The following is a 24,751-nucleotide window of genomic DNA, read 5'->3' as shown; positions in this document are numbered from 1 at the left end:
GGGTCTTCTCCATGGTTCAAATTCATCCATCTACCATTTATCCTGTTAAGGGTCACCAGGGGGGTGGAGCCTATCCCAGCAGCCTTTGGGTGAGAGGCAGGGTTAACCCTGGACAGGTCACCAGTGTGTCAGTACACTTTGGTATCCTTTCATTTTCTTCCCTTCCTTCCGTTTATTTTTGGTCCACTATTTGCCTGGGCTGTATTAAACAAACAGGCGACCAGTGAGCTTTTGCTACCTGTGCAGCATCTCTGAGTGTGAATCTGAGAGTCCAAAGATGAAGTGATTGAATTAAGTTCTAACCTTTATTGTAGTTTTTTGTGAAATTGCAAAGTCATGGGTGATTTCAAAGGAGGAACATTTTTTAGTTAGGCAGAGAATATGACATGAAGGGGAACCTGACCCGAGGATCCTGGATCCCTGGTCGGTGCCCCTCTCTCCAGCACGACACTCTCGATAGTCTGGTCTTAAAGGTTTGTGAGGTGAAATGAAGAAAAGAGTTTGTAAATTGAACTGTTAGTCGTAAAAAGCAGAATCAAACTTTCACATCAAGTGGCAGGAATCTCAAAAGGTGACACGGACGATGAATGATGGCGACTGGCTGGTGGAACATGCAGCGATCCTACCATCATCATCATCATCATCATCATCATCATCATTAGAAAGTGATCACATTTGAGATCATTTGATCACATCAGTTCTTCTTTTTCTTTAGTTAGACCCACAGGTTGACTCTCAGCTAGGCAAACCCCACTGAGAAAGATGCGGTCTACCGTGTTAGATACTGTCATGCACACCTAGCATGGCTGCAGAGGGGAGCAGAGTGGTAGGTGGAAAGGTGCAGCTGGAGAATGTTGCTCAGATCCATGATTAAGTGCTGAAAATGGCTAACGCTTGATTAGTTGTCAGGGAACGACAGCAGAGAGACTTGAAATCCTCCCCTGATGATGGGCTGCGCTAAAGAATTTGGATTTAATATCACTTGGAATGAGGACCTGCCATGCCAGAGAGCTGATTCCACTTCACCGGGGGCAGCTGAGTGTTGAGTGAGCTGCTACATGGGTCATGATACCGCAGGAACTGAGTTGAAGCTGCCTCCCTCTAATGTGGGAAAGCCACAATTTCTCTCATACTGTATCACCCAACACACGCGCACACACACACACACACACACACACACACACACACACACACACACACACACACACACACACACACACACACACACACACACACACACACACACAGTATAAAAATGAAGCATGTAGGGTCAGTTTTTATGATGAGCGACCTTAAAAATTTTGCAAATGACCCTGAAAAAGCCTCCTTGCACAGATATTAACAGGCTCACACATAAGCACAAAATAAATAGTAGCCAATGAAGCACGAGTTAGAAATCAAATGTGTTCTCGTATTCATACATACATGCAAATGATGACATGCAGGAAGAGCTGAACTGAGGTACATTTCGCTAGCATCACTGTGGCTTTGAGTCGAGGTGAAGAATTCATCCGTAGTTGATTGTTTCGAGCGACTTAGTCAAGTTCACCTCTGTGCTGACGTCGTGTCTCCTTGCAGCTGAACTGATATTGTATGCAAAACAAGCAGCATCTTATGCCTCCAGCGATTTCCAAATGATTAAACTTAATATTGTGAGATATAATTAAGCGAAAACAGAGATTAACCTGCTCAGGTCTAATGACTGAACAGCTCAGTCATGCGTGTTCATGTGATATGTTAATGAGAACCCTATGTGATGTCTGCTGCCGCTTTCATGAGGGTTGAAGATTTTCTACATGTCAAGCCACAATGTTCGGCAAGAAGGAAATTGAAAATATTCTCCCCTGCATTGTTCCAACCGTGTGTGTGTGTGTGTGTGTGTGTGTGTGTGTGTGTGTGTGTGTGTGAGAGAGAGAGAGACAGAGAGAGAGAGAGTCTGAACTCAAGGGTCTGGGGAATTCTGGTTACCCTTTTTCAGATTGTAATGTTTGTAAAGGACCTTTGGTGCAGTTACACATTAAAAGTGGCTCACAGTGAAGGACATCTAGTGCGTCTATATGTAGGACACATGCAGTACCTCTTATGAACAATGCTGTATCAGTCTCAGTTTACATCGTTATCTTTGTGCATATAATTAAGAAGTAAGGTATCATGCACTGTGCGCGTACACACACACACGCATTTACATTCATACAATCAATCTGCATTGCCGGCCAAATCTGCTCTGGGTTTGATGAAGGGGTGATTTGGAATTCTGTCACAACACCGTGTTCAGGATACACAAGGCCCCGTACCTTGGTTGATGAAGTACCTGTGGCCATTATTTAACAACAGGGGTGACGCAGTATAATTATTTGTCGGCAGGTTGTAATTATACTGTAAACTGGCGGGTGGTGGCTTGCTATAATCATTATTATATTGCTGTTCTTACAATCTGCACTTATACAAATGTCTAAAGGCCGGGAGGGAGTTGCCCTGCGAGAGTGACGGCGACTGACTGACTGATTCCAGGTTGTGGTCCTGGTGTTTGTGCACCACAGCTGCCATGTTCAACCACTATGAAGACGTCTGAGCTCCTGGTAGATTTTAGGATGATTTGGTGATGTGGGTACAAGCTGGCCCAGAGTAGGGATCAGTACAGTCAATACTGATATCAGTAGTACTCCACAGAGAGATACATAAAGTAAAGACGTGACATGAAAGTTGTGAAAAAATTCATGTTGTTTTATTTTTGCCAAAAACTGGGCAACTCGATGCCTTGCGTGACTTCTCATGTGATACTGGCTTGTCACATTTCCTTTGGCAAATTATTTTTAGGGAAGGGTCAGGATATTTTCTATTATTAGAATATTCATTGAACATTAAAAAAAGAATTTTGTGACTCCTCCTGACTAATCTCGATGTCTTTTTTAGCTTTGCCGGCGCTGCAGTGCGGGTAAAACTTTAGAGCATATTTAGTAACATTTGGGTGTTCTGAAGGAGGACAGTATGGAATTTGCTATGAGATACTCTTTGTTTGCAAGAGAAACATTCTGAGACCACAGCAGCCGTCAAATGGAAAACAGGAGAGTTTTCAGGCACAGGCAAGATGGCGGTGCCTGGCCATGGTGTTTGTTTACAAGTTTTTGTATTTTACAGACATGTAAAGTTCAACTCAAGGGAAACTAAAACAGCGCAGCAGAGTAGCAACACTTAGGATAGAGAACTGACGATGGTGTGAACTGAAAAACACATGGGAGGAACACATTTCCTCTCCCATGTCTGTGCTCACGTGTATAACTTTATCCTATTTTATCACTGAGTTAATCAAACTGTTCTCAACTATCTGCATCATCAGACATCAGAATGAGTAACAGTGTGAAACAGGGACTTAAAATGGCTCTGCTCCTGTCTGCTAAATGTTAACTCATTAGTTAAACTCTTGACTCAATGGCGCACTGTGCTACGATATCACCCGCTCTCACGAGTCAAACCATCACTCAGAGAGCGTGAGAAGCTGCGTGAGGCGCTACCAGCAGCTTCGACATCATTTGTGGATGGTCGCCGGTTACATTAGCTTGAATTCATGTCATGGAGGGTTGGGGTGAATTTTTATATTTAAACACTGCTGGAGTTTCACAGGAAAATGTATTGCAGTAATCTCTTAAACAATTGAAGTGAATGGTGACAAACTTTTAAGTACAAAAAAGACATAAGAAAACCATGAAATTCCTCCATGCTGCTGTCACTGTCTGCCCCGTCTTTTACCTGCGAAACAACAGCTGTGCAGTGAGAGAGTAGATGATGACTACATTTTCTTTGGGTGAACTGTCGCTTTCAGCGTTATTACATAATTTACAAAATATCGTCTGGGCCCACTTTAATCGTACTTTGTTGTTTGGTTATTAAAGTTAACTCCAACGGTGTGTCCTCCTACTGTGCTGCAACCCCACCAATCATAACATAAACTCATGTTATGTCACTGACCTGTATGAAGCATCAGAATCTACGCATTTAAGTGGAACCTAACGAACCCTCAGCCCCTAACTAGAGTTGCTTAGTCTTGTCTTAATCACATTTTGATTATTTGCCTGCAGATACACAGCACAAATGTATGACTCACTAAATATAATATTTTTCATCACTTGAACTGACAAGAACCCAGACTAAAGACATAATCTGTCTATTAGGGTTGCTGTTTCATGTACAAGTGCTGCTTCTATTTCAGGACAATGACAGTTTTTCTACAGCCTGGACTTAAGCTCGTTAGGAAACTGCTGCTTTTGAAGGGGACGAGGAGCCGATGTGACTGGCGATAAGCGTAACCCACCCTGACTCCACCTGCCTGTGAATAATGGATTCCATTGACTGGTGATTTACTACTTAATTCTGCTCCCATCTTTGTGGAGGTTTATGCTTAGGCATACGTAAACCAAAATGGCAAGAATTAGTCAGCCGCACGCACAGTGGTGCAGTGGTCAGCACTGTCGCCTCACAGCAAGAAGGTTCCGGGTTCAAGTCCCGGCTCGGGCACGGGGTCTTTCTGTGTGGAGTCTGCATGTTCTCCCTGTTCCTGTGTGGGTTCTCTCTGGTACTCTGGCTTCCTCCCACAGTCCAAAGACATGCAATTGGGGACGAGGCTGATTGATACTCTAAATTGACCGTAGGTATGAGAGGTTGCTTGTCTCTCTATGTTGGCCCTGTGATGGACTGGCAACCTGTCCAGGGTGAACCCTGCCTCTCGCCCGTAGCCGCTGGGATAGGCTCCAGCCCTGCTGCAACCCTTTATAGGAACAAGCGGAAGAAAATGGATGGATGGATAGTCAGTCGCACCAACCTGAGCTTGAGTTGCAGCCTACGTTGGGTTACTTGTGCTTCAGTTCAACCTTCAGTGCAGTTTATGCAGCCAAACACTGTCAAGTGGCTTTACGGCAGCAAATATATAGCAAGCATTGCCATGGGTGCAAAACAAAGCCAGTGGAAGTTGGACATGTGATTACAACCATTTCTCTTTTTGAAATAAATATAATGCCAAAAAGAGTACAGACCAGAGGAGGTGAGGGAAATGTAGGAGGAAACAAGATGCAATGTGATGAACCAGTGACAGCTGTTGGGGATCTGTGCAACGTGTACTTACATTTCCAGGGAGAGGGACGTCAGGTTACAGTATCGATTGGATGCACAGCTATAAATCATGCTTTACTTCTGGGACTTCGGACTTCACCACTACATTGTAGATGTTTTACAATGAAGACAACATTTATGGTGAAAAAGAGAAGACGTAGTCTGTTGCAAAAAATGGAAATAATAGCTAGAAAGCTGTGGATATTTGGCTGTAATTCTGTGCAGCTATGTGAAATCATCCTTTTTTTCATTTAATAAGAAATGATAGCGGGTAAAAAAAAAAAATCCCTTATACTCATCAGACTGTGCCATAGTGAATGTCACAGCCATAGTGACCTGATAAGACTTCTGTGACTGCCAAAAGGATCTGGTACAATATAACAGACATGCTCGGAATGGGAGAGGTACGGCTGGAGATAGGAGGGGTTTATTGCAGTGAGATGTTGAATTGACAAAAACTGGTTTGAGATTGTAATTCAGAGCACGGCTGCAGAGCGCCTGTATAGATAAAAAAAATACTCTAATCTACATTTAAACTCCGCTCTGCCCCTTGAAAATGGGTTCCATTTGAAGCAGCTTTAGAGGCAGGGGGGGAAATGCTTTAAGCACAACTTTTAAATTTGCCGGAAAAGTGGGGAGTATTTTAAATAATGCACCCCCAAACTGGTTAGCGTATTAAAGTTCAGCAAATCAGGCCTGAGGTCTTTGCCATCTGCCTCATAAAGTTTTTTTTTTTAATCATCAAGGTTTCGCCTGCACTGAATCATTCAACTCAAACTAGAACAATGACCCTGGCAGCAGCCTGCCAGGGCAGGGCCTGAGGAGAGTGGCGCCAGAGACAAGCACTACTTAGTAATCCTATCAACTGCTTTATGAGCGTCTGCTCCTCGTAGCGGCTCATTCCAGAGATTGAGTTGTTCACTCAATCATAGCTTCAATATTTACTTGATGATTCAATATTTACCACGGCGCTTTGCTGCACACATGACAGAGGAGCTAGCGCTGCTGGGAGGATCTTATCAAAGGCTGATTACATTAGACATTTAAGAGGGAAGCTGCTGTGTCATCCAGGCCAATGAGACACTGATGCAAGGGAGGCTGAGAGTGAGCCAACGCTCCACTTAAAACTTGTGTATTCAAAATGTTGGTTTCTGTCAGCTGCATGTGTGTCAGCACTCTGGGAGAAGGATGCTGACATGTAAAGTTTAACCTTGAGAGTATCATGACACTGTCTGTGTTATTCTCACTTGCTTTCACTCATTTTATGAAACAGACAGATGTCTAACCTTTATTGCAAATCTGCAAAGGTAATAACTATTGAAATTTCAAGATTTAGTTTTTCCACTAGGGGTTTTATCACAGTTGAGCTCCACTGATCAAAATGTTGGGATGTTTCTACATGGCAGTCAAAGTTGCTGGGGCTGTTTCTTAAATACAAAGCCCTGTTTTGTTCTCTCCTTTAAATCCAATAATAAAACATCTAAAATATGACTAAAACACCGCATTTTAGTCAAAACACGAAATATGAACGTAAATCAGCTGCTAAAAATAGTAAGTGGATTTTTTTTCCCCGTTTGTTTTTCTCATTAATGACTGAAATGCTCAGATTTTTAGTCGACTAGATATGCTGTAATCTAACTGTGGCATTTGTCATAGGACTCAGACTAAATTGAACTAGAAATAGCTCACTGCAGTTGTGTGCCTCTCCAAAGTGTTCCCGTCAGTTTGATGTTGACCTTTGACCATCAAAATCCCACTGAACTTGTCTGGCAAATCTGATTAAATTGCTTAAGGTGTCAGAGAGATGTTGTGTTAACCAGAGTTTTCATGAGTGAAGAAATGTGTTACACCAGGAACACAGAGGAGATGTATTTGTGTGAGGCGTTGCATCAAAAAGTTTGGAGCTACACTGGTTCAGTTTGTTCAGTTGTTCATATATCTATGACTGGACACACACACACACACACACACACACACACACACACACACACACACACACACTTTTATGTCTATGACCAGAGACCAGACATATAACTTGTGTGTGTGTGTGTGTGTGTGTGTGTTAGTGACCGTCCAGCAGTATGTGATACTGTAGAGTGAACAGAATTTCCCACAAAATTACAACCGCACCCAAAACAAACAAAAAGAGAAAAATAATAATAAAGCAAATTTTGTCAGTTAAGTAAAACATCCGAGTTGTATCTGTTCACAAGACGTAACCCCTTCCAGCATCTCATCTTCTTGGTGGGCTTCCTGTCACTCTTGGTGATTGTTGTCATTCTCACATCCTGACTGATTCATTATGGCTTCTACTTTAACTCTCCTACCAGTTCCCTAGCCAGTATGAGAGATGTCACCATGATGTCATGAGTATTATTCATGGAATATATTTGTACGTCTGACAGGTTTAAATAATAGGATGAGATGATATAAACACACACACACACATATACATACAGTACATATATACATACATACATACATACATATACTGTATATGTATTATCGGCTAAAATTTATAGGCAGGAGGAGAAGCAAATGAGGAAAACTGTAAAAAGATGTGTGATGCGATCCTTTCCCCCAGAGATCTGATGTCTTATGGTTGGAGCATGTGTTCCACATGGATGCATGGCAGCGTGAATATTTGATCCTGGAGGAGTGTGACTGGCTGTGTAACATGGCTGGCAGCCTGCATACCAATAGATTTGCCTACTCCTTGCACCTGTTGCATCAACTTCGCCGCCAAACTGTTTGAACCCTCAGACTGATGAGTTTTCACAGCTGTCAAAAGAAACATATCTGTCGACTTCTTCTCATCCCTCTTTACCTAACCCTGTGCGTGTACTGAAAAAGCCACAACACCATAAAGGGATTCAATAGCGGATGCTTTGTAGTCTGTGTCACTGAGAGAGTGGAACTGGTTTGGAGAGAAAGTACTTTGAAATTGAAAGTGAACGTTTTTTTATAGCCAACTAGAAGAGCAGGAACATGGAATTAAATCGATGGCCAAACATCTGAGAAAGGGTTCAAAACAAGCTACTCTCCATATTTCCCCTTGTTAATCGCTGTTGCCTTGACACATAATTGTATGCAACATCTATGCTTATACTCAAAGTACACTGTTTCTCAAGAAATCAACACCGTTTAACACACAATGATGCGGCACATCAGTTCCACCAGCAGTCATCAGTCTAATAGAAAATTTGAAATTCCATTAAACTTCACAAAGAGATGAAAACATGGAAGATCCACAGATTGTGCTGTTTTTGAAGATTTTTGAGCTGTCTCCCAACCATCCACAATCTGCTTTAATGTTTTCCAGCTGCCTCCATTCCTTCTCCACATTGCATTTCAGGACAGTTGCACACACAAACAGAATGCTCATAAATTAAGCACTGGCTCCTTTGAGTATATTTAAAATACGGTTCTGATTTAGATGGTTCAAAATGAAAATGTACTCACCAGTAGGTGCAAGAAACAGCAAGGACAGATTTCAGAAACACAGGATGAGATATAAACAATCCTTGAAGTGTGAGCATGTACCTAGAGAATGACAATGTATAGTTGACACAGCAGAATTCGGAGGGCACTCTCCATTGGAGGGTGATCCAAGGATCACATCTTCAGTGGTATACTAGTCTTTGTCATTAGGTGTTTCTCCCATTATTACTAGACACCCTCAATCGATGAAGGCCCTACAAGGCTGATCAAATACCTGCAGTGTGTCCCCCAAGTCACACCCTCAAACGGGGGTACAGCAGCCACCCAACCACCCAGAGCCGCCTCTGACACTTTAATCTGATTCCCAGATATTTCAGCAACCTGGTGGTAGATGCTGCCACAAACCCTCTGCACCCTGCTTCCACCGGTTGGACTTCGGTGTTCCAGCTGTGATGTTGTGCTTCAGATAGCTAGCTTGGCATTGCGTAGCTTTTTCTGCTTGTAAGTTTCATCCACTGAGTCCTCCTGGGGTACGGTGAGTTGGAAGATTTTCTTCAGAGAGTAGGACCAGAGTGTCATGTCAGGTCTGAGGGTCGTGGTTGCAATCTCTGGAGGGGAGACAAGCTGCTGGCCAACATCCATTAACATCTTTCGGTCACAAGCTACTCAAAACTGATAGTGGAGCTTCGATGGTGTGGGGCTGCTCCTGGCAAATTTTGCCCCCTCACAGACGAATGTGACCTGCGGGGGGGGGGGGGGGGGGGGGTAGAGCACTGTTGGTGGTAAGGTGTTGGTACCAGTTTAGTTGTTTTCCAGGGTGGTGGCAAGGCTCTTATGGACTTGGTTATGATACCAAGTGTAATGTCGTTGGGTAAGACTGACTTTACACCCTGTCAATATGTGTCTGAGGGAAGCTGGCTTGGAGCAGAGGGCACATCCTAGATCTTCACCTATCCACTGATGAAGATTCCTAGGTGTTGGTGGGACATCATAAGTAGCTCTGATGATAAAGCTGAGCCGCTTTGCTTCCACGCTCCACAAATCTTTCTCACACTCTCCCATTGTGTCCATTGTCCCTGTTTACCAAGGGATACTGCCTTGGCCCTCCGTGCTGATTCCTCCTCAAGGGCTTTTTCTTCTACTACCAATTTCTTCTTCTGGTGCTTTGGCTGTGTTCCAAGCTGGCTGCCAAGCTGTTAGTCTGAGGCCTCCTCCTCCTTGCTGGACATTCCCACTATGTCCACATGTCTCCACTGCACTGGTTGGTCTCCATTTGCGGCCTATCACCAAAGTTGGTGCGTTGTTACCCACGCATCTCAGGATTCACTCAGTGTTATCTGGAGCCTTGCTTTAGTGCACTTGAACTCCTCTCTGAGACTGGTGAGTGGCAGTTTAAGGGTGCAATCTCCATAGAGACCTTATGGTGCTAAGGCATTGTGGATCTCTTGATGTAGCTTGTGAGTCCTCGTTCCAGCTTCTCCACCATTGAGATTGAGACCTCAAAAACTTTAAGAGCCCACAGCAACTGGGGAAGAAGTCCAAACTGCAAGCATCAGACGTTCAGTCTTCCAGGCACCTGCGTGTTGTCCATGACCTGTAGTCCACCACGGATATTTTTCCACAGTTGTTGTACCTGGTCTTTGTCTTTCAGGCTTGCATCATACCACTTTCTGAGGCTTTTAACAGGCTGCTCAGACACTGTTGGGATGGGGTCACTTCAGATAAAGAATCTAAGGTCAGAAAGCACTCCTTTAACAATGGAATTATCATGTGACTTTGATGATTTTATCTTCATGTGGGCCCAGCTCATATTCTCCTCGAGTTTCCTGAGCAGCTTCCTAGTACATGTGGAAATGGGGTTCAGAATAGTAATGTCATCCATATAAGCTCTGAGAAGAGGGAGGCGCATGTCCAAGTTAAGCCACTGCCCGCCTACCACCCATTTTGAAGCTTGGATGATGACCTCCATTGCCGTTGTAAAGGCCAGGGGTGAGATGGTGCATCCCACCATAATACTAAATTCAAGGGGTGATAAAATTGGGGGTGGATGGGGGTAAAGCAGAACTGCAGGTCATGGAAATAGGTTTTAACTAATGTTGTATGGTGTCTGGAATATGAAAGAAGCTGAAGGCAGCCCACAGTAGTGCAGGACGTCATGGGTCAATGTCCCAAACTCATTAGCAAGGTCCAGGAAGACTAACTGGAGGTCCTTTTTCCTGCCAAATAATGCTAGAGTATTCCAAGTATCCCGAGAACCCTGTGATTCCTGACTTCTGCACAGATGTATTGATATACCTGTTTTATTTCAAGGTATATGGACATCCTCTTAACAGTTATGCAAAAGAAGATTTTACCCTCCACATTTGGCAGGGATATTGATCAAAATTAGTTGATATTCTCTGCCTCCTTTGGGATTAGGACTCCTCCTGCCTGACGCCATGCCTTGGGCACAGTCTTCTTCTGCCACACTATCCTCGTTAGCCTCCAGAGAAACCTCAGGATATCTGGTGCGTTCTTGTAGACCTTATATGGGACCCCATTAGGCCTTGGAGCAGATGCCGTTCTTGCCTGGTGAACTGTATCTTCCACCTCTTTCCAAATTGGATGACCAGTGTCCATCTGATATTCTGGAGAGTCAAGTAGTGGAATATCTGATGGAATCATCAGTTGTTCTTGCCGCCCTGGGTCAGTGTGCCACTTTTAGAGGGTCTTCCAGGTTTTAGGATGCACCCTTTTCTTTTGTGAAAAGGCTTTTCAGGAACTTGAAGGGATCTTTATAGAACAATGTTCTTGTTAGTTTGTTATTCCTCGTGCATTTCCATGACCTCTCCTCTCTGTGAAGGGATGCCGAACAATAGTTTATACCAGCCTGTAACATGTCAGTGCCTTCCTTTTCCTCCTCCAAGGCTTTCCTCCACTGCTTCTGAAGTTCTTCCCTCAGTTGGATGAGGCATTTGATGTCCTGTTGCCTCCTAGTGTAGTTGGAGCCTTTATTCCACCTTTCTCTTCTTGTACACCAAAGCGTTCTGCTCCACACTGATAGATGATGTCCCCCATCCTCTCCAACTTCTTTTCCACTGTGTCTTTGAGTTGCTCTAAGGTCAGGGTCAAGTTGTTCATTGTTCCTCACTGTTTTTTGTCGGCAGCAGCCGGCCATTTCACATGCAGTCTGTGCTGGGCAAGCCTCCTCTCTATTGCGGGTCTGGCAGGTTGGGTAGGATTCTCACAGTCAGACATGTTGTAAGCAAATGTCATAGTCAACCAAAAACCCACACTAGCATCTGGCTTGTGTCTGCAATGGTAAGAGGTTAAATCTCCCCCCAAAACATGTAGTTTGATTGACTTATAGCTAATAGCAGCTACATCAAGAAAGCAACAGAATTGTTCAAAAATGCCCATTTACAAACTCAGCTGGACAAAGAAGACGTGGATTACACAAGCAGATGATGCACCTGAGGGTATTTGTATTTGTGTTGTGGTTCTTGTTCGCTGTCAAACACCATCAACTTTGCCCTAAATGTACATGGCTGGCTCCCTCTGCATTCTGAAAAGTGAGCTCAAGACAACATCTTTTGAGTACATGAAAGTCAAAATACAAATTTGGGTGAACTATCATGTTAATAGTTACGTGTTGGGTGTTTATCATTTTGGCTCTTATCAGTATGGATAAGAACAAACTACAAAAACAACAAAACACAGGCCACTTTCTACTCTCAATAAACCATATTGACTAGGGATGGGAATCAACACAAATGCTCGAAGGTTGAGTTATATGTCAGGAGAAAGGATGACAACAGGGCGACATGCAATACTTGCAAAGTGGATATTTCATCAAAGGGAGGAAGTACTACCAAGATGCAGGAACATTTGCACACACAGCATGCGATAACTTGAATGAATGTTGCTTTTTCGATCTGCTCCGGAGTGAATCCCAACCCAGCAGCAGCAGTGGCACGTTAGCACGCTCTTTGCTGTTAACGCACCGATCATGTTAGCGCCACCTCACTATTTGGTTTGTAGGTCATGTTACTTCTAAACTAAACAAAGTTTAGGCTAATTTACCTGTTTGTTCATTTTTTTTCCCAAATGAGAATCGATAAAAGAAAATCAATAAAGAATCGAATCATTCAGCAGAATCGAAAATGGAATCGTAATCGGAAAGATCTTATCAATTCCCATCACCTAATATTGATCAGGTTTTACTCGGGTATTTCTTAACCACTATTACCCCAAATATTGCAATCGTCATTGTCATGTAACCCTCATGGAGTGGAGCGCCGAGCTGCTTTTGGGATGTGCTTGAAACATGTGGCTCTACTGGTGGAAACTGGAACACTGACAATCCACATCTTTATCCTATAAATGGGCATTTTTGAAAAGTTCTGCTGTTGCTTTGTTGATGTAGCTGATCAGGTACATTTGTTTTGTCTAAGAGACTACCCCAGTCCCCTTATCAACGCATCAGATTTTGTCTCATAATAATATCCTTCCTTTACCACCTCTGGGTTTCATGAGGGTGTGCAGCACCTGGAAGAGCAGGTGTGGCCACTTCCTCAGCACCCCAACTTCCCGCCAATATCCCACCCACAGCTGGATTTCCTGTAATTTCTCCAACAACAGGTGTTTTACCTCCCCAAAAAAAGAGGTTTAGATAATCTGGCTTTTGATTTGTGTAAAAAAAAAAATGTCATTGCTTGTGTTTCTGTTTGAGTCTGACCTTGTTGTGTTCCCAGATTCATAAATTTAATTTGGTTTGTACAAAGTAATCATAACCAGCAGAGAGGATTAATTGGAATGATATCAGAATTACCTTTTAATTGAATCTTTTTTCCACTTTGTACACATAAAATCTGATTTAATTTGGAAATAGAATGGTATCTCTCTCTCAACATGCACACACACACACACACACACACACACACACACACACATTGATGATTGTCCTGGGACACTGGTGCAATCCTTCCAGATTTTGCCTATCAATGTCAATAAACCCTCTGATTCTTAACAGAGTCTAATGGCAGTGAGATGATCTCAAGCCCTCCTCACCTACAGTCCCTCCATCCATTTGCACCCACACACAAAGAGAGAGAGAGAGAAACACACACACACACACGCACACACACACGCACACACACAGCACCTATCTTTCTTAGTGTGAATGTCATGGCTTGATCAAGTACAACGTAGCAGCTGCTCCCACAAATCCCCTTCTTTTTCCTATCTTGTTTGGCTCCAGTCCCACAGGGTATCAACTCTCCTCCTGAAACTCTCTATGGACACCATATGTGTGAAATGTTTACTGTATTTCATATATTTCAATTTTTTTTGGCAACTAATTTAAAATCGTCCCTGCCAAATTGACACTCCATGAGCCGTAGAAATAAGATTTAAGGGAGGCGGCTTCAGAGACAGACGGTCCGATTGAGAGAGGGAGCAAAAGGGAATTGGAGACGGAGATGAAGAGAAATGAAGTGAGACAGAGGGAATCGTGGGGGGGGGATAGGAAGGTGAGCGTCAGGATAGAGGAGTAAGAGGGTGTGTATAGATTGGGTGAATAAAGTATTTGTCACACTGCCGTTGGAAAGAGATTGAAAAAGGAGTGGGAGAGAAGTATGGAGGTTGTCTTGGTATAAAGCTGTCTTATGCACTTAGAGTGCTGCTGTATTTTGTCTACTTAGCTCTCCATCTTTTGACTGTCTTCTTCTCTTTTGTTTCCTTTTCCATCCGTTCCTCTTCTTCTCTTTCATTTTCTCTGATCCAATCTTCTCCTTTTTCTTCGTTATCTCCCTCTCTCCTCCTGGCAGGAACGTCTATAATCCAGGTGACAGCGACAGATGCTGATGACCCGACTTATGGGAACAGCGCCAAGCTAGTGTACACACTAGTGCAGGGCCAACAGTACTTCTCAGTTGATCCCCAGACAGGTGAGTGTGTTTATGTCTTGCAACACACACAAGCTGAGAAATGTAAAAATGCGCAGATGTCGAAAAGTAACAGCACACACGACACATGTGGAAAAGCAAATTTACTCAAGATGGTTCAGCGCAAACACGCTGTACAAGCAAACAAGTGAATTGAATCCTGAGTGTCTCACTCACTCACTCACTCACACACACACACACAGAACACACACACACGGAACATACATGTGTGGACACACATAACTAACATGCACAACCTCAAAAAGTATGTGGAGCTGCATATACAAATCTTAATTCTGTTTTCCACACACACACACACACACACACACACACACACACACACACACACACACACACACACACACACACACACACACACACAGTATATTCAAACTTACCCCTCTGCCCTGTGCACCCCGTGTTCTCTTATCTTACTTATTCATTGATCTTCCCTGCTCCCCTTTTCCCTCCTGTGCCCCCCCATCAGCCACCCTTCTTTACAAGCACACACTCCCACATTGTCTCCCTGTCTCTCAGTGCTCCCTCTCCTTCCAGTGTGAGCAGAAAAGTATTATGCTGCCAGGACTGGTGTGCTGTGAAAAAAACCCATCAGTAGCCTAAAGTTATTATTTCTGGATGATGCAAAAACAATAAGATTTGTGTTCAAAGAGAGGCGTCAGCAGAGGATTGTGAACCACAGGACGAGGACTCTGAGGACTGTCTGATGTGTGTGTGTTCTCATATTCCGCTGTGTCGTGCCTGCCACCCAAGGCCACAAAGTTTTTGGAAGGTGAAGCTGGTAAAGGGCGCTTTAGTTTTATTCATTTTATGATCTCCTTCTTAAATGACGACATATCACAGCTCAGCGATACAGAGCCCTGGAGTAGCCAAAGAGAGGAGTAAAAAAGTGGGCATAGAGTGTTTTTTTGGGGCCACAAGATAAAACCTATTACTTATTATACATTTTTTAAAAAGTTATATCTTGTTGCCGCCAATCCATGAATTAATTCAATTTTAAATTGTGGCCATTAAAAAACAAAATAGTGCATGCAAGTTATTTCTTGTGGCGATATATATAATGTGTGTGTGTGTGTGTGTGTGTGTGTGTGTGTGTGTGTGTGTGTATATATATATATATATATATATTTATACACACATACATATATATACACAAATATATAATACATATATATATATATTTCCACGCGCTCTCTCTCTCTCTCTCTCTCTCTCACACACACACACACACACACACACACACACACAATAAACAGACACACAAAATCCAGGATGCTGCTTGAGAAATGATTTTTCTTTCTGATGCTTTTGAGGTTGTTTTGATTGACACTCTTAGCATTTAGCTCACGCCATGGATGCTGCAGTTGTTGGTTCCTGTCTGCATGTGGGACCAAGTGCCTGCATGGGGAAGTTGATTTGCCCACATGGGTCACAGGTAGCCCATACTTGATGTGCTCAGTGAATGTCAATGTTTATTAATTGATTGCTCAGATATGTGAGGCCTGTCTGAACACAGCAAGTCGAGCTGCAGCGCTGTTTGAAAAAAATTCCACTCAGTGTGTATCAGACATGTCACTGTGCTATTAGACAATATTTAGTATTCCTAATGCATCTTCTAGCAACGCTCCATCTCCCTTTTTTCAATCACCCTGTTTCTCATTGGCTCCATCACCAAAGGTCTTATTCAAAATGTACACTCTGTGCCAAGCACACCCGCTCCTGTTTTCATTTTGTTTGCTTATGAATAATGCTTAGAAAGATAGACGTATTCTTGCTTGTTTGTTAGCATTCAAAACAGCCACCCTCAGATGTGATTCACCTTGAGCTGCCAAGTCATCAGGGCTGGTGTTTTGGTGGATGTACGGCAAAAGCAGCCAGCGCTAGATGTGCAACACCCAGTAAGATGTCGCAGAATGAGGTCATTTAGAAAGAGGGGGTTGATCAGTTGAGGTGGGGGGGGGGGGGGCATGGATCACAGGTAGAGTGGCCATCTTGCAACCGACGGGCTGCTGGTTCTATCCTCACTTCCCCTGGTGACCATGTAAGTATCCCTGAGCAAGAAACTGAGCCCCTAATATCTCCTGATGGCCCTGCGACAGACTGCCGACCTGTCCAGGGTGAACCCCGCCTCTCACCCAATCGCAGCCTGGGATAGGCTCCAGCCTCCGACAACCTTTAACGAATAAGTAGTATAGAAAATGGATGGATCTGTCAAATATGTGTAAGTGATGCATCTGGGTGTGTCATTAAAGAGTGTGATAGTGACACTCCCAGCATGTCTGGCGGTTGCCATTTGGTGATTCATCTTTTCAATTTGAGCGACTTCACATGTCTGTGTTTGTGTGCGCGCACCCTTTACGGGACTTTAAGTGAGATATGGTGAAATGGAAAGTGTGTGTCTCCAAAATGTCAGAAAAGCTGTCTAACTGTCAGGAGGATCAGCCGCATCTCCTGCAGGATGACAACACATTTTGACATCGTCCAATAGGTTTTGAAAGGCCTTCAAGAGATCAAGAGGTCTGAGAGGAACTTAATCTGTCAATTAGACTGAGAACACTGAAATGACTAAAAGTGAAGCTGGAGGATTTTATACAACAGCCTGGTGACTTTTTCCCACTTTGATTATGATCAAGGACCTGCTGACAACAGTGACAGGCCTATGGCAGCACGCAGCCTGTTTACATTGGATAAATAAGGAAAATACAGTCCTGTTATCACTGGAAGGGGGTGCATTAGCAGGGGTCTGCTTATGGTTTACTGGTGCTTTGTTAATTAGCAAAAAAAAAAATAATGATGATAAGAATTCGATTGGAGATTGGAAAACTCAAAATTGGGCGTATCCAGAATGTGTCTTAGTAACATCAGGTAAGGCATATACAGGTGGGATAGCAGATAGAGAGAGAGAGAGAGAGAGAGAGAGAGAGAGAGAAAGAAAACATTTTTGCTTCCATTTTCCTTAAATGAATATATCTGAGCGTGCAAACCTATCCCCACTTGTATTCTAGGGAAGGGAAACAAGGTTTAATGCATGGATGTAGAAATAGAGTGAGATACAGGCTTCATTCATTCCTATGGATGTTGCTCAGGAAGTTCTATGAATGATAGAAACACTGCTGCACCTTCCCTCTTCTACCAGCCAAGCCTTCTAGATTCTGTTTTCATGACAGTGGAGATAGAATGATTCAGCCTTAAAGCCTTTTAGATTTTCTGAATGTTATTGGAGGAAAAGGATCAAATCATGATTATTTCATGGGTCTTTTTTGGCACGGTGTGAAGGTCAGGAATCCTCGGTATATATTGTGCATTTCTGCCTCACGAAAAAAATAGCATACTAAGTGACATGATACTTTTTGCATTATCTAATTATTTATTATCAGGCCTGTTATTGTTGTTATTTCTGTTTGCAACATCTTGTGGGCCACATTGAACTACATGCTGGGCCAAATTTGACCTGCAACATTCTGGCCAGCCCTGCTACATACTATCAGTGAACGACAACCAAGAACCTCAACTTTAAGGGTTAAACAGCTTTTTAATTCTAGAGGTACCTACTGTACTGAAATAAGAGCTGCTGAGCATCAGCCTCAGACACAACACAGACATGTAGAGCTCCAGGCCAAGTGGCTCATTAGACAGCAAGGTCCATGACCTTTTGTTCACAATTTACTTATTTGCAGACATCACTACAGTCTTGATGGAATCTGCAATCTCATAATGTGCTATCGATATCAATAAGTCACAAATAAAAGGTCATGTTGTCAATTGAGTCAGTGATATTTACAGTTACGAACTGGATTTTCAGGTTATTCACAGAAGAAAACTGCTGTTGCCTTTTACTCTATAAATAGAGGTGTAATAGCAGCATCATTTCATAATAACCATCAGCTCTGTAGTTGCACATCTTAGGAAGTCACTAAACAAAACTTTAATTGTAAAAGGTGATAATTGCTTAGCAGTTAAAGAGCTACATAAAGTACTGTTGCAGGGCTACCTGTTGCGCTTGTGGTGCATGTGACTAAGAACCAGAAAGCAAGGAAAATTAATTTACATAGCACATTTCAGTGACAGGGCAACTCAAGGTGCTACAACACAAAAGATGAACATAATCATCTCTGTCACAACCATTTTAGAAAAACCTTCCTATGAAATCATAGTGTGTTATGCAACGTTTAGGAGGGCCCAAATGCAGACAGACAGTGGGAGGTGTCAAACAGGGTTTATTATGTAAAACGGGTACAACAGAAAGGGCTCACGAGGAGGATTGAGAACAAACAAAAACGCTCCACCGGGAGGAACCAAAAACGACTCGGGCCGGGACTCTCCACGGCTGGCTGGTGAACAAAGTGCGCGTCGACGGGCGACGGAACGGGAACCCTCGGGGGGGGGGGGGGGGGGGGGGGGGGAGACAGAAACGGAGGTTAGCAAAAAACAAACAGTCCTAACAAAGTCCAAAAAAACCTGAAACAGGCGAAATAACGGCGGGCATGGAAAGGTCTGTAACCGGGCAGGAAGGTAAACAATCTGACAGCCAGGGGTAGTCAGATGCCGTCCTTATGAAGGCAGCTGATGGGGATGCGATGCAGGTGTGACGGCTCTGGCTGGCATCCCCTGTGGTTGGTGCCATCTAGGGGGAAAAGTAGACCCTACACCAGCACAGGTGTGCCGGTCCCTAACGTAGTGTTTGTTACATAGTTAGCTCACGACATGCTTTTAAAACACCCATGCACACTGGCACTGAGGTGGCTGTGATCGTATGCTGGTCAGTACTCTGTGTTGTGGCCACAGCATCCCTGGATCCAAAGAGGGTCATGGCAATAACGTTACACCACATTACAGTCCTGGGCACCCTCCCTTTGAAACTCAACACCCATTCACGCTTGAATCCTAACGACCCACACAGATACCAGTTGGGCCAACGACTCTCATGTTACCTCTACAACTCTGAGACCCAGAGCCCACATACAACCAACAACTCTGTAGAAGGTCACAGCCTCACAGAATTTAAAAGCCTGCAACTTCCCACCCGTGACTTCAAACTTAAGAAGCCTCTTGGATGAGTTGAGAAATGCCTTCAAGAAAAGTGTCCAGTTGATGATGAGGCAGCACTCAAGGGATTTCTTGTTATTTATTCCCAAATTCATTCTCCTCATTGTATCTATCAAAAAAACATTCATACTAAAAGGGTGAACGTATAATAAAAGTCACCTCAATCCCTCAAGGTTGTCTGCCTGAGCTGCTGTAAACATTCATCCTTGTCAGAAAAAGCCTCAAATGAAATAGCAGGGTTCATTGCAGTGTGAACTAAAGACATGCTGTTGCAACACCAGTGCGCGTGGCTGTTGTGGTGGTCATGAAGTTATAATGTTAGTACTCTGTGTTGTAGCCGCAGCAACTCTGGTTAACGGCAGCAATGTAAAATGAATGTGGTGTACATATTATCACATTATCCAGATACACAACAGGTTGTATTTTCAGCTCTCTTTTCAAATTAGAAAAAAAATATGCAGAGTACTGTAATACATATTGAATCTTTTATTTTGTATTGCAATTTATTGTGACAAAATCGTGTTCTGTCTTAGGGTATTGTATCATGAGGTACCAGGACCAGCTCTATTAACCTAAATCCTTTATTGATGATAAATGATTTAATAACCATTGCAAATACACCTTATTATGGTGTGAACTTATTACAAGATATAATTAAAAAGTGGGAGCAACATGCTAGAGGTTATGCGTCAGAATATATTGTTGTAATAATCCTTGTATTTAAGAAGCACGAAATTTGAGTAGCTGCACACAATCTGAGCTCAGGCCACAAAGTGTACTTTGGAAGCCATGTGGTTGAGTGTGTCATAATACCCGAGTCATAAATATTGATCAAGAACAGCCTTTCAGTCCCACACAGGTATATTATGATAATTTGTCATTTCAACCCAGTAAAAACTATACTTTTTTTCCTGCTGTAAATACTTCATGCCTACTCTCTGTTAACACTGTTCTGCGTGTTCTCCAGGCATTCTGCGCACAGCTGTACCTGACATGGACAGAGAGACCCAGGACCAGTACCTAGTGGTGCTCCAAGCCAAGGACATGGGAGGTCATTTGGGAGGATTGTCTGGGACCACCACTGTGACTGTCAGGCTCACTGATGTCAATGACAACCCTCCTCGCTTCACTCAGAGTGAGTTGTTCAGCAAATCATGCAGCCATTCACACGGAATGAATAGAGGAGCAGCTAGGCAACAGTAGTAGATGAAAAGGGCTGCTTGTTGGACACGCCATGCTTTCTGTATGCACCACACACGCATGCCCCCCCACCCACAACCCCACACCTGCACAGTTTTCCTGCAGGTACTTCATTAGTATTTGTTTTACCCAGTTTTGACAAACAGTTAAATTGGCTACACCTCATTAGCACAATGGCATGTAAGGGGAGATGTCAGTTGCTGTGAAGTAAAAGAAATGATTTCAAATTACCAACCTGAGCTTGTATTTTGTCTCTAGTATTCATTACGTGCTAAGAGATGATAAACACCAGGCTACACGCTGCAGCAGCATAAACAGAGTGTTTGTGTTGCGCTGGAAGGCAGGAAAGTTCTTGGACCTTTTTGACCTGCAGGTCCTGTCAGGATTTTCACAGCAGCAGTCAGGCAGAGGAGTCTCCTGCAGGGCTGCAAAATGCCTCATCAAACATTCAGTCATGGATTTTACCCGCCTGTGCTAAGATAGATCAGCCTCCATTTCCAAATTCAGCTCCTCTTTCAGATTATAGAATTAATTCGACAGCCTCAACCTCTTTTGAGGCCAAACTAACTGACTTCCAACATAATTCTCCGATAGCCCACGATTTCACTGCATTTGAGATCATATGTAGATCGAAGCTCTATACCTTTACAAACAGATTTCTGACTCGCATTAAAAATCAATGCATTTAATTGGCCTGTAACTGCTGCTGTTACAGATTTCATTTTAAACCAGTTTCAGTTGACATACTCCTTCTCCATAATGACTACTTGTCACCATGAAGATTTTGTAATCATGAGGGATTATTGTATGTGATCATCCTAGTTGGACTCTACAGATCTTGTAATTACCCTGACGGAGGCTGATACAGGCCTTTTGTTGGATGGAGTGCACTGATGTGTCTGAAGCCAATATTAAAGTGATGCGTCACCCAAAGTGCATTTTCTCTTTCAAGTACTCACAAATACAGGAAACCTCTTGAGTCCACAAGGATGTTTTTTTTCCCCTTGTACATCCCTTTTTTGTGACCAAGTAATGCAAAAAGGGCCAGCCACATAGCTTGAAGCTAATGGTGACTTTAAGTGTTGCTAACAACAGCGACAGCAAAAAAAAAAAAAAAAGAAAAAAAAAAAAGAAACAAAAAACAAACAATATTGTCCACAAACTTCTGGTTATAATTTCTCAGGGACATCATCCAGTATAAAGAACAACTTCTAGATCCAATCGTATGCTCAGTAATCCACAAATACTTTTATTTGACCTGAAAACAAACCATAACATTTCAAATTCAACTCTACCATGAAACAACACAGATTACTGTTGTTTCATAAGTTTCAAACCTTAAAGTTGACATAAACTTTCATCCTTGGAGCAGCTTACTTTGTCACATAGTGTAGAAAAGATTGGACAGTTAGTCTGTTGAGCCTGCGTTTTGAACTCGTCTACTTCCTCAGTCAAAGGCAAGAGGTGTGACTGATAAACAGGTCTGCCTATGGATCAGAAGGTTCTAGGTTCAACTCCTGGCTAGCTCTATTTAAGTCTTTAGCATGAAAGTAACTTCATCTCCATGCTCATTTGCTAGATGATGTTTATTCAAAAAATATACTTTTGGGCTGACATATTGCTTTAATATTTCAGTCCTGGTTGAAATCCTCTGGAATGTCACGAAAACCATTAACTCTTGGCTAACTCCATGTCCAAATTCTGAAAAGATGATAACCCTTACACTTCTATAATACTTAAAGTACCAAAGGTACCTAAAGTAACCCTGCTCGGAGTACTTTACCTGCTGGGAGTGTCGCAGGTGCTGGGAGTACATGCTAGGAGCATTGTAGGTTCTGGGAATACTGTAAGTGTGGGGTAATACATGCTGGGAATACAGTAGGTTCAGGGAGTACATGCTTGGAGTACTGTAGTTGATAGGGTACATGCTGGGAGTATTGTAGGTGTTGGGAGTACTAGGTTCTGGGATTACATGCTGAGGATGCTGTAGGTGCTAGGAGTACATGCTGGGAGTATTATAGGTGCTGTGTATACATGCTGGGAGTACTGTAGATGTTGGGGTACATGCTGCGAGTACTGTAAGTGCAGTGTGTACATGCTGAGATTATTATAGATGTTGGTAGTACATGCTAGGAGTGCTGTAGGTGCTGAGAGGACATGTTGGAAGTACTGTAGTTGTTGGGGTACATACTGGGAAAACTACAGGTGCTTGGAGTACATGCTGGGATAACCGTGGGTGTTGGGATACATACTGGGGGTACTGTAGTAGGTACATGTTGGGAATACAGTAGGTGTGGGGGTACATACTGGGTTTAACGTAGGTGGTAGAAGTACATGCTGGGATTTATGTTGGTGATGTGTCCATGCTGGGAGTACTGCAGGTGGTAGGAGTATATTCTGGGAGTACTGTAGGTGTCGGGATAAATGCTGGGAGTACTGTAGGTGTCGGGATAAATGCTGGGAGTACTGTAGGTGTTGGGATAAATGCTGGGAGTACTGCAGGTGATACGGGAACATGCTGGGAGTACTGGAGGTGTTGGAATAAATGCTGGGAGTACTGTAGGTGATAGGGTACATGCTGGGAGTACTGGAGGTGTTGGAATAAATGCTGGGAGTACTGGAGGTGATAGGGTACATGCTGGGAGTACTGGAAGTGTTGGAATAAATGCTGGGAGTACTGTAGATGCTTGGAGTACATACTGGGAGTACTGTTGGTGATAGGGTATGTGTTGGGAGTACTGCAAGGGCTGCATCAATAAGTGAGGCCATGCCCACTATGTGTTGATACGGCTTCATTTACTTATTGAAAGTTACTATGGTGTATGGATTTCATTTGTTTTGATTTGTATGGGTACAATGGACACTATTTCTGGGGACAACATGGAAATTGTTTAAAAAGTATTGCTTGCCAGCTGCTTAAAGTGAAGGGAGGTACTAGCTACCTGCAACAGCTGGTCGGTGGTACAGCTGGTTCCACACTGCACTGGTAGAAACCCTGACAAATAAAAACAAGGCGTCTGTGCCTTGTATCAGTCTCAACCAAATGTAAAATGTACCATACCAATTGTTTCCACTGGCGACCTGTCCAGGTTGAACCCCGCCTCTCGCCCGTAGCCGCTGGGATAGGCTCCAGCCCCCCCGCGACCCTTAAAAGGAATAAGCGGAAGAAAATCCATGGATGGATGGAATTGTTTCCACTTACCATATTTGTGTGCTTCACTGTAGAACCAAAGTACTATAAACTAGCCAACATTTTAGGCAGGCACCAGTCAAAAACTAATTCAGTTACACACATGGGATTAGTCTAGTATCAATATAGAATCTATAAATTTCTTTGTATAAATTCTTGTATTACACTACATCTGTGTATTTTCAGATTTTGTGTCTCTCAGTCAGTAACAAAAGATGTCGACTGATGATGTTGTGGAGATGCTTGGATCATTAGAGTTGTTTTCTGAAACTTGTTCAGGACCAAAGAGTGCAGAACTTTCCTTGCTAAATTTTGATCTTCACAGTTCAAGCACCAATGCAGTTTTACAGTCGCGAGTAGTGAGTCGGTATAAAACAAAGTATTGCTGGCGATGAATTTGATGCAACTCAGACAGGGATCCTCATGATAATTAGTCTAATTAAAGTTAATTCATGTTAAATTTATTCATGGTTATTCTTGTCATGTCACTTCATTCAAATGAAATTGCTTAACTTCCCTTTCAATTAGTCCATTACCCAAACAGCTAATGTAGTTAATGTAGTGGTGCAAGAATGAGTCCTAGAACTCAGACACCATTAGCATTTTTGAAAGTCTAGTCCTGGCATCTAAAAAGTCAGTGTGATTTTTTTTTTTTTTGGAATGTGTTTTTTTGGTTAAATACCTGAAATAAGTTCTGTTGTTAACACAAGCTGAAGATATTTCAACATTTCTCAAGAAGGAAATATGAAAGTAAATGCCACACTTGGTGGTGCAGTGGTCCTCACTGTCGCCTCACAGCAAGAAGGTTCCGGGTTCCAGCCCCGGCTGG

At 43.0% G+C, this 24,751-nt stretch overlaps 1 protein-coding gene across 1 annotated transcript in view; it reads left to right on the top strand.

Annotated features, from left to right (window-relative positions):
* Positions 1-24,751, top strand: part of cdh24b (cadherin 24, type 2b) — a 188,260-nt gene that overhangs the window by 96,432 nt on the left and 67,077 nt on the right. Inside the window, 2 exon segments of the mRNA XM_086202863.1 lie at positions 14,352-14,471; positions 20,500-20,667. Of these exon segments, the coding sequence (XP_086058989.1) occupies positions 14,352-14,471; positions 20,500-20,667 (288 nt within the window).

This window comes from Aulostomus chinensis, chromosome 5 (assembly GCF_037954235.1).
Source record: "Aulostomus chinensis isolate RoL2024-O1b breed Wild chromosome 5, RoL_Achi_v1.0, whole genome shotgun sequence".
In the NCBI taxonomy this organism is placed as follows: Eukaryota; Metazoa; Chordata; class Actinopteri; order Syngnathiformes; family Aulostomidae; genus Aulostomus; species Aulostomus chinensis.
The sequence above is the reverse complement of the archived record's forward strand: the minus strand, read 5'-3'. Positions and strand labels throughout refer to the sequence as shown.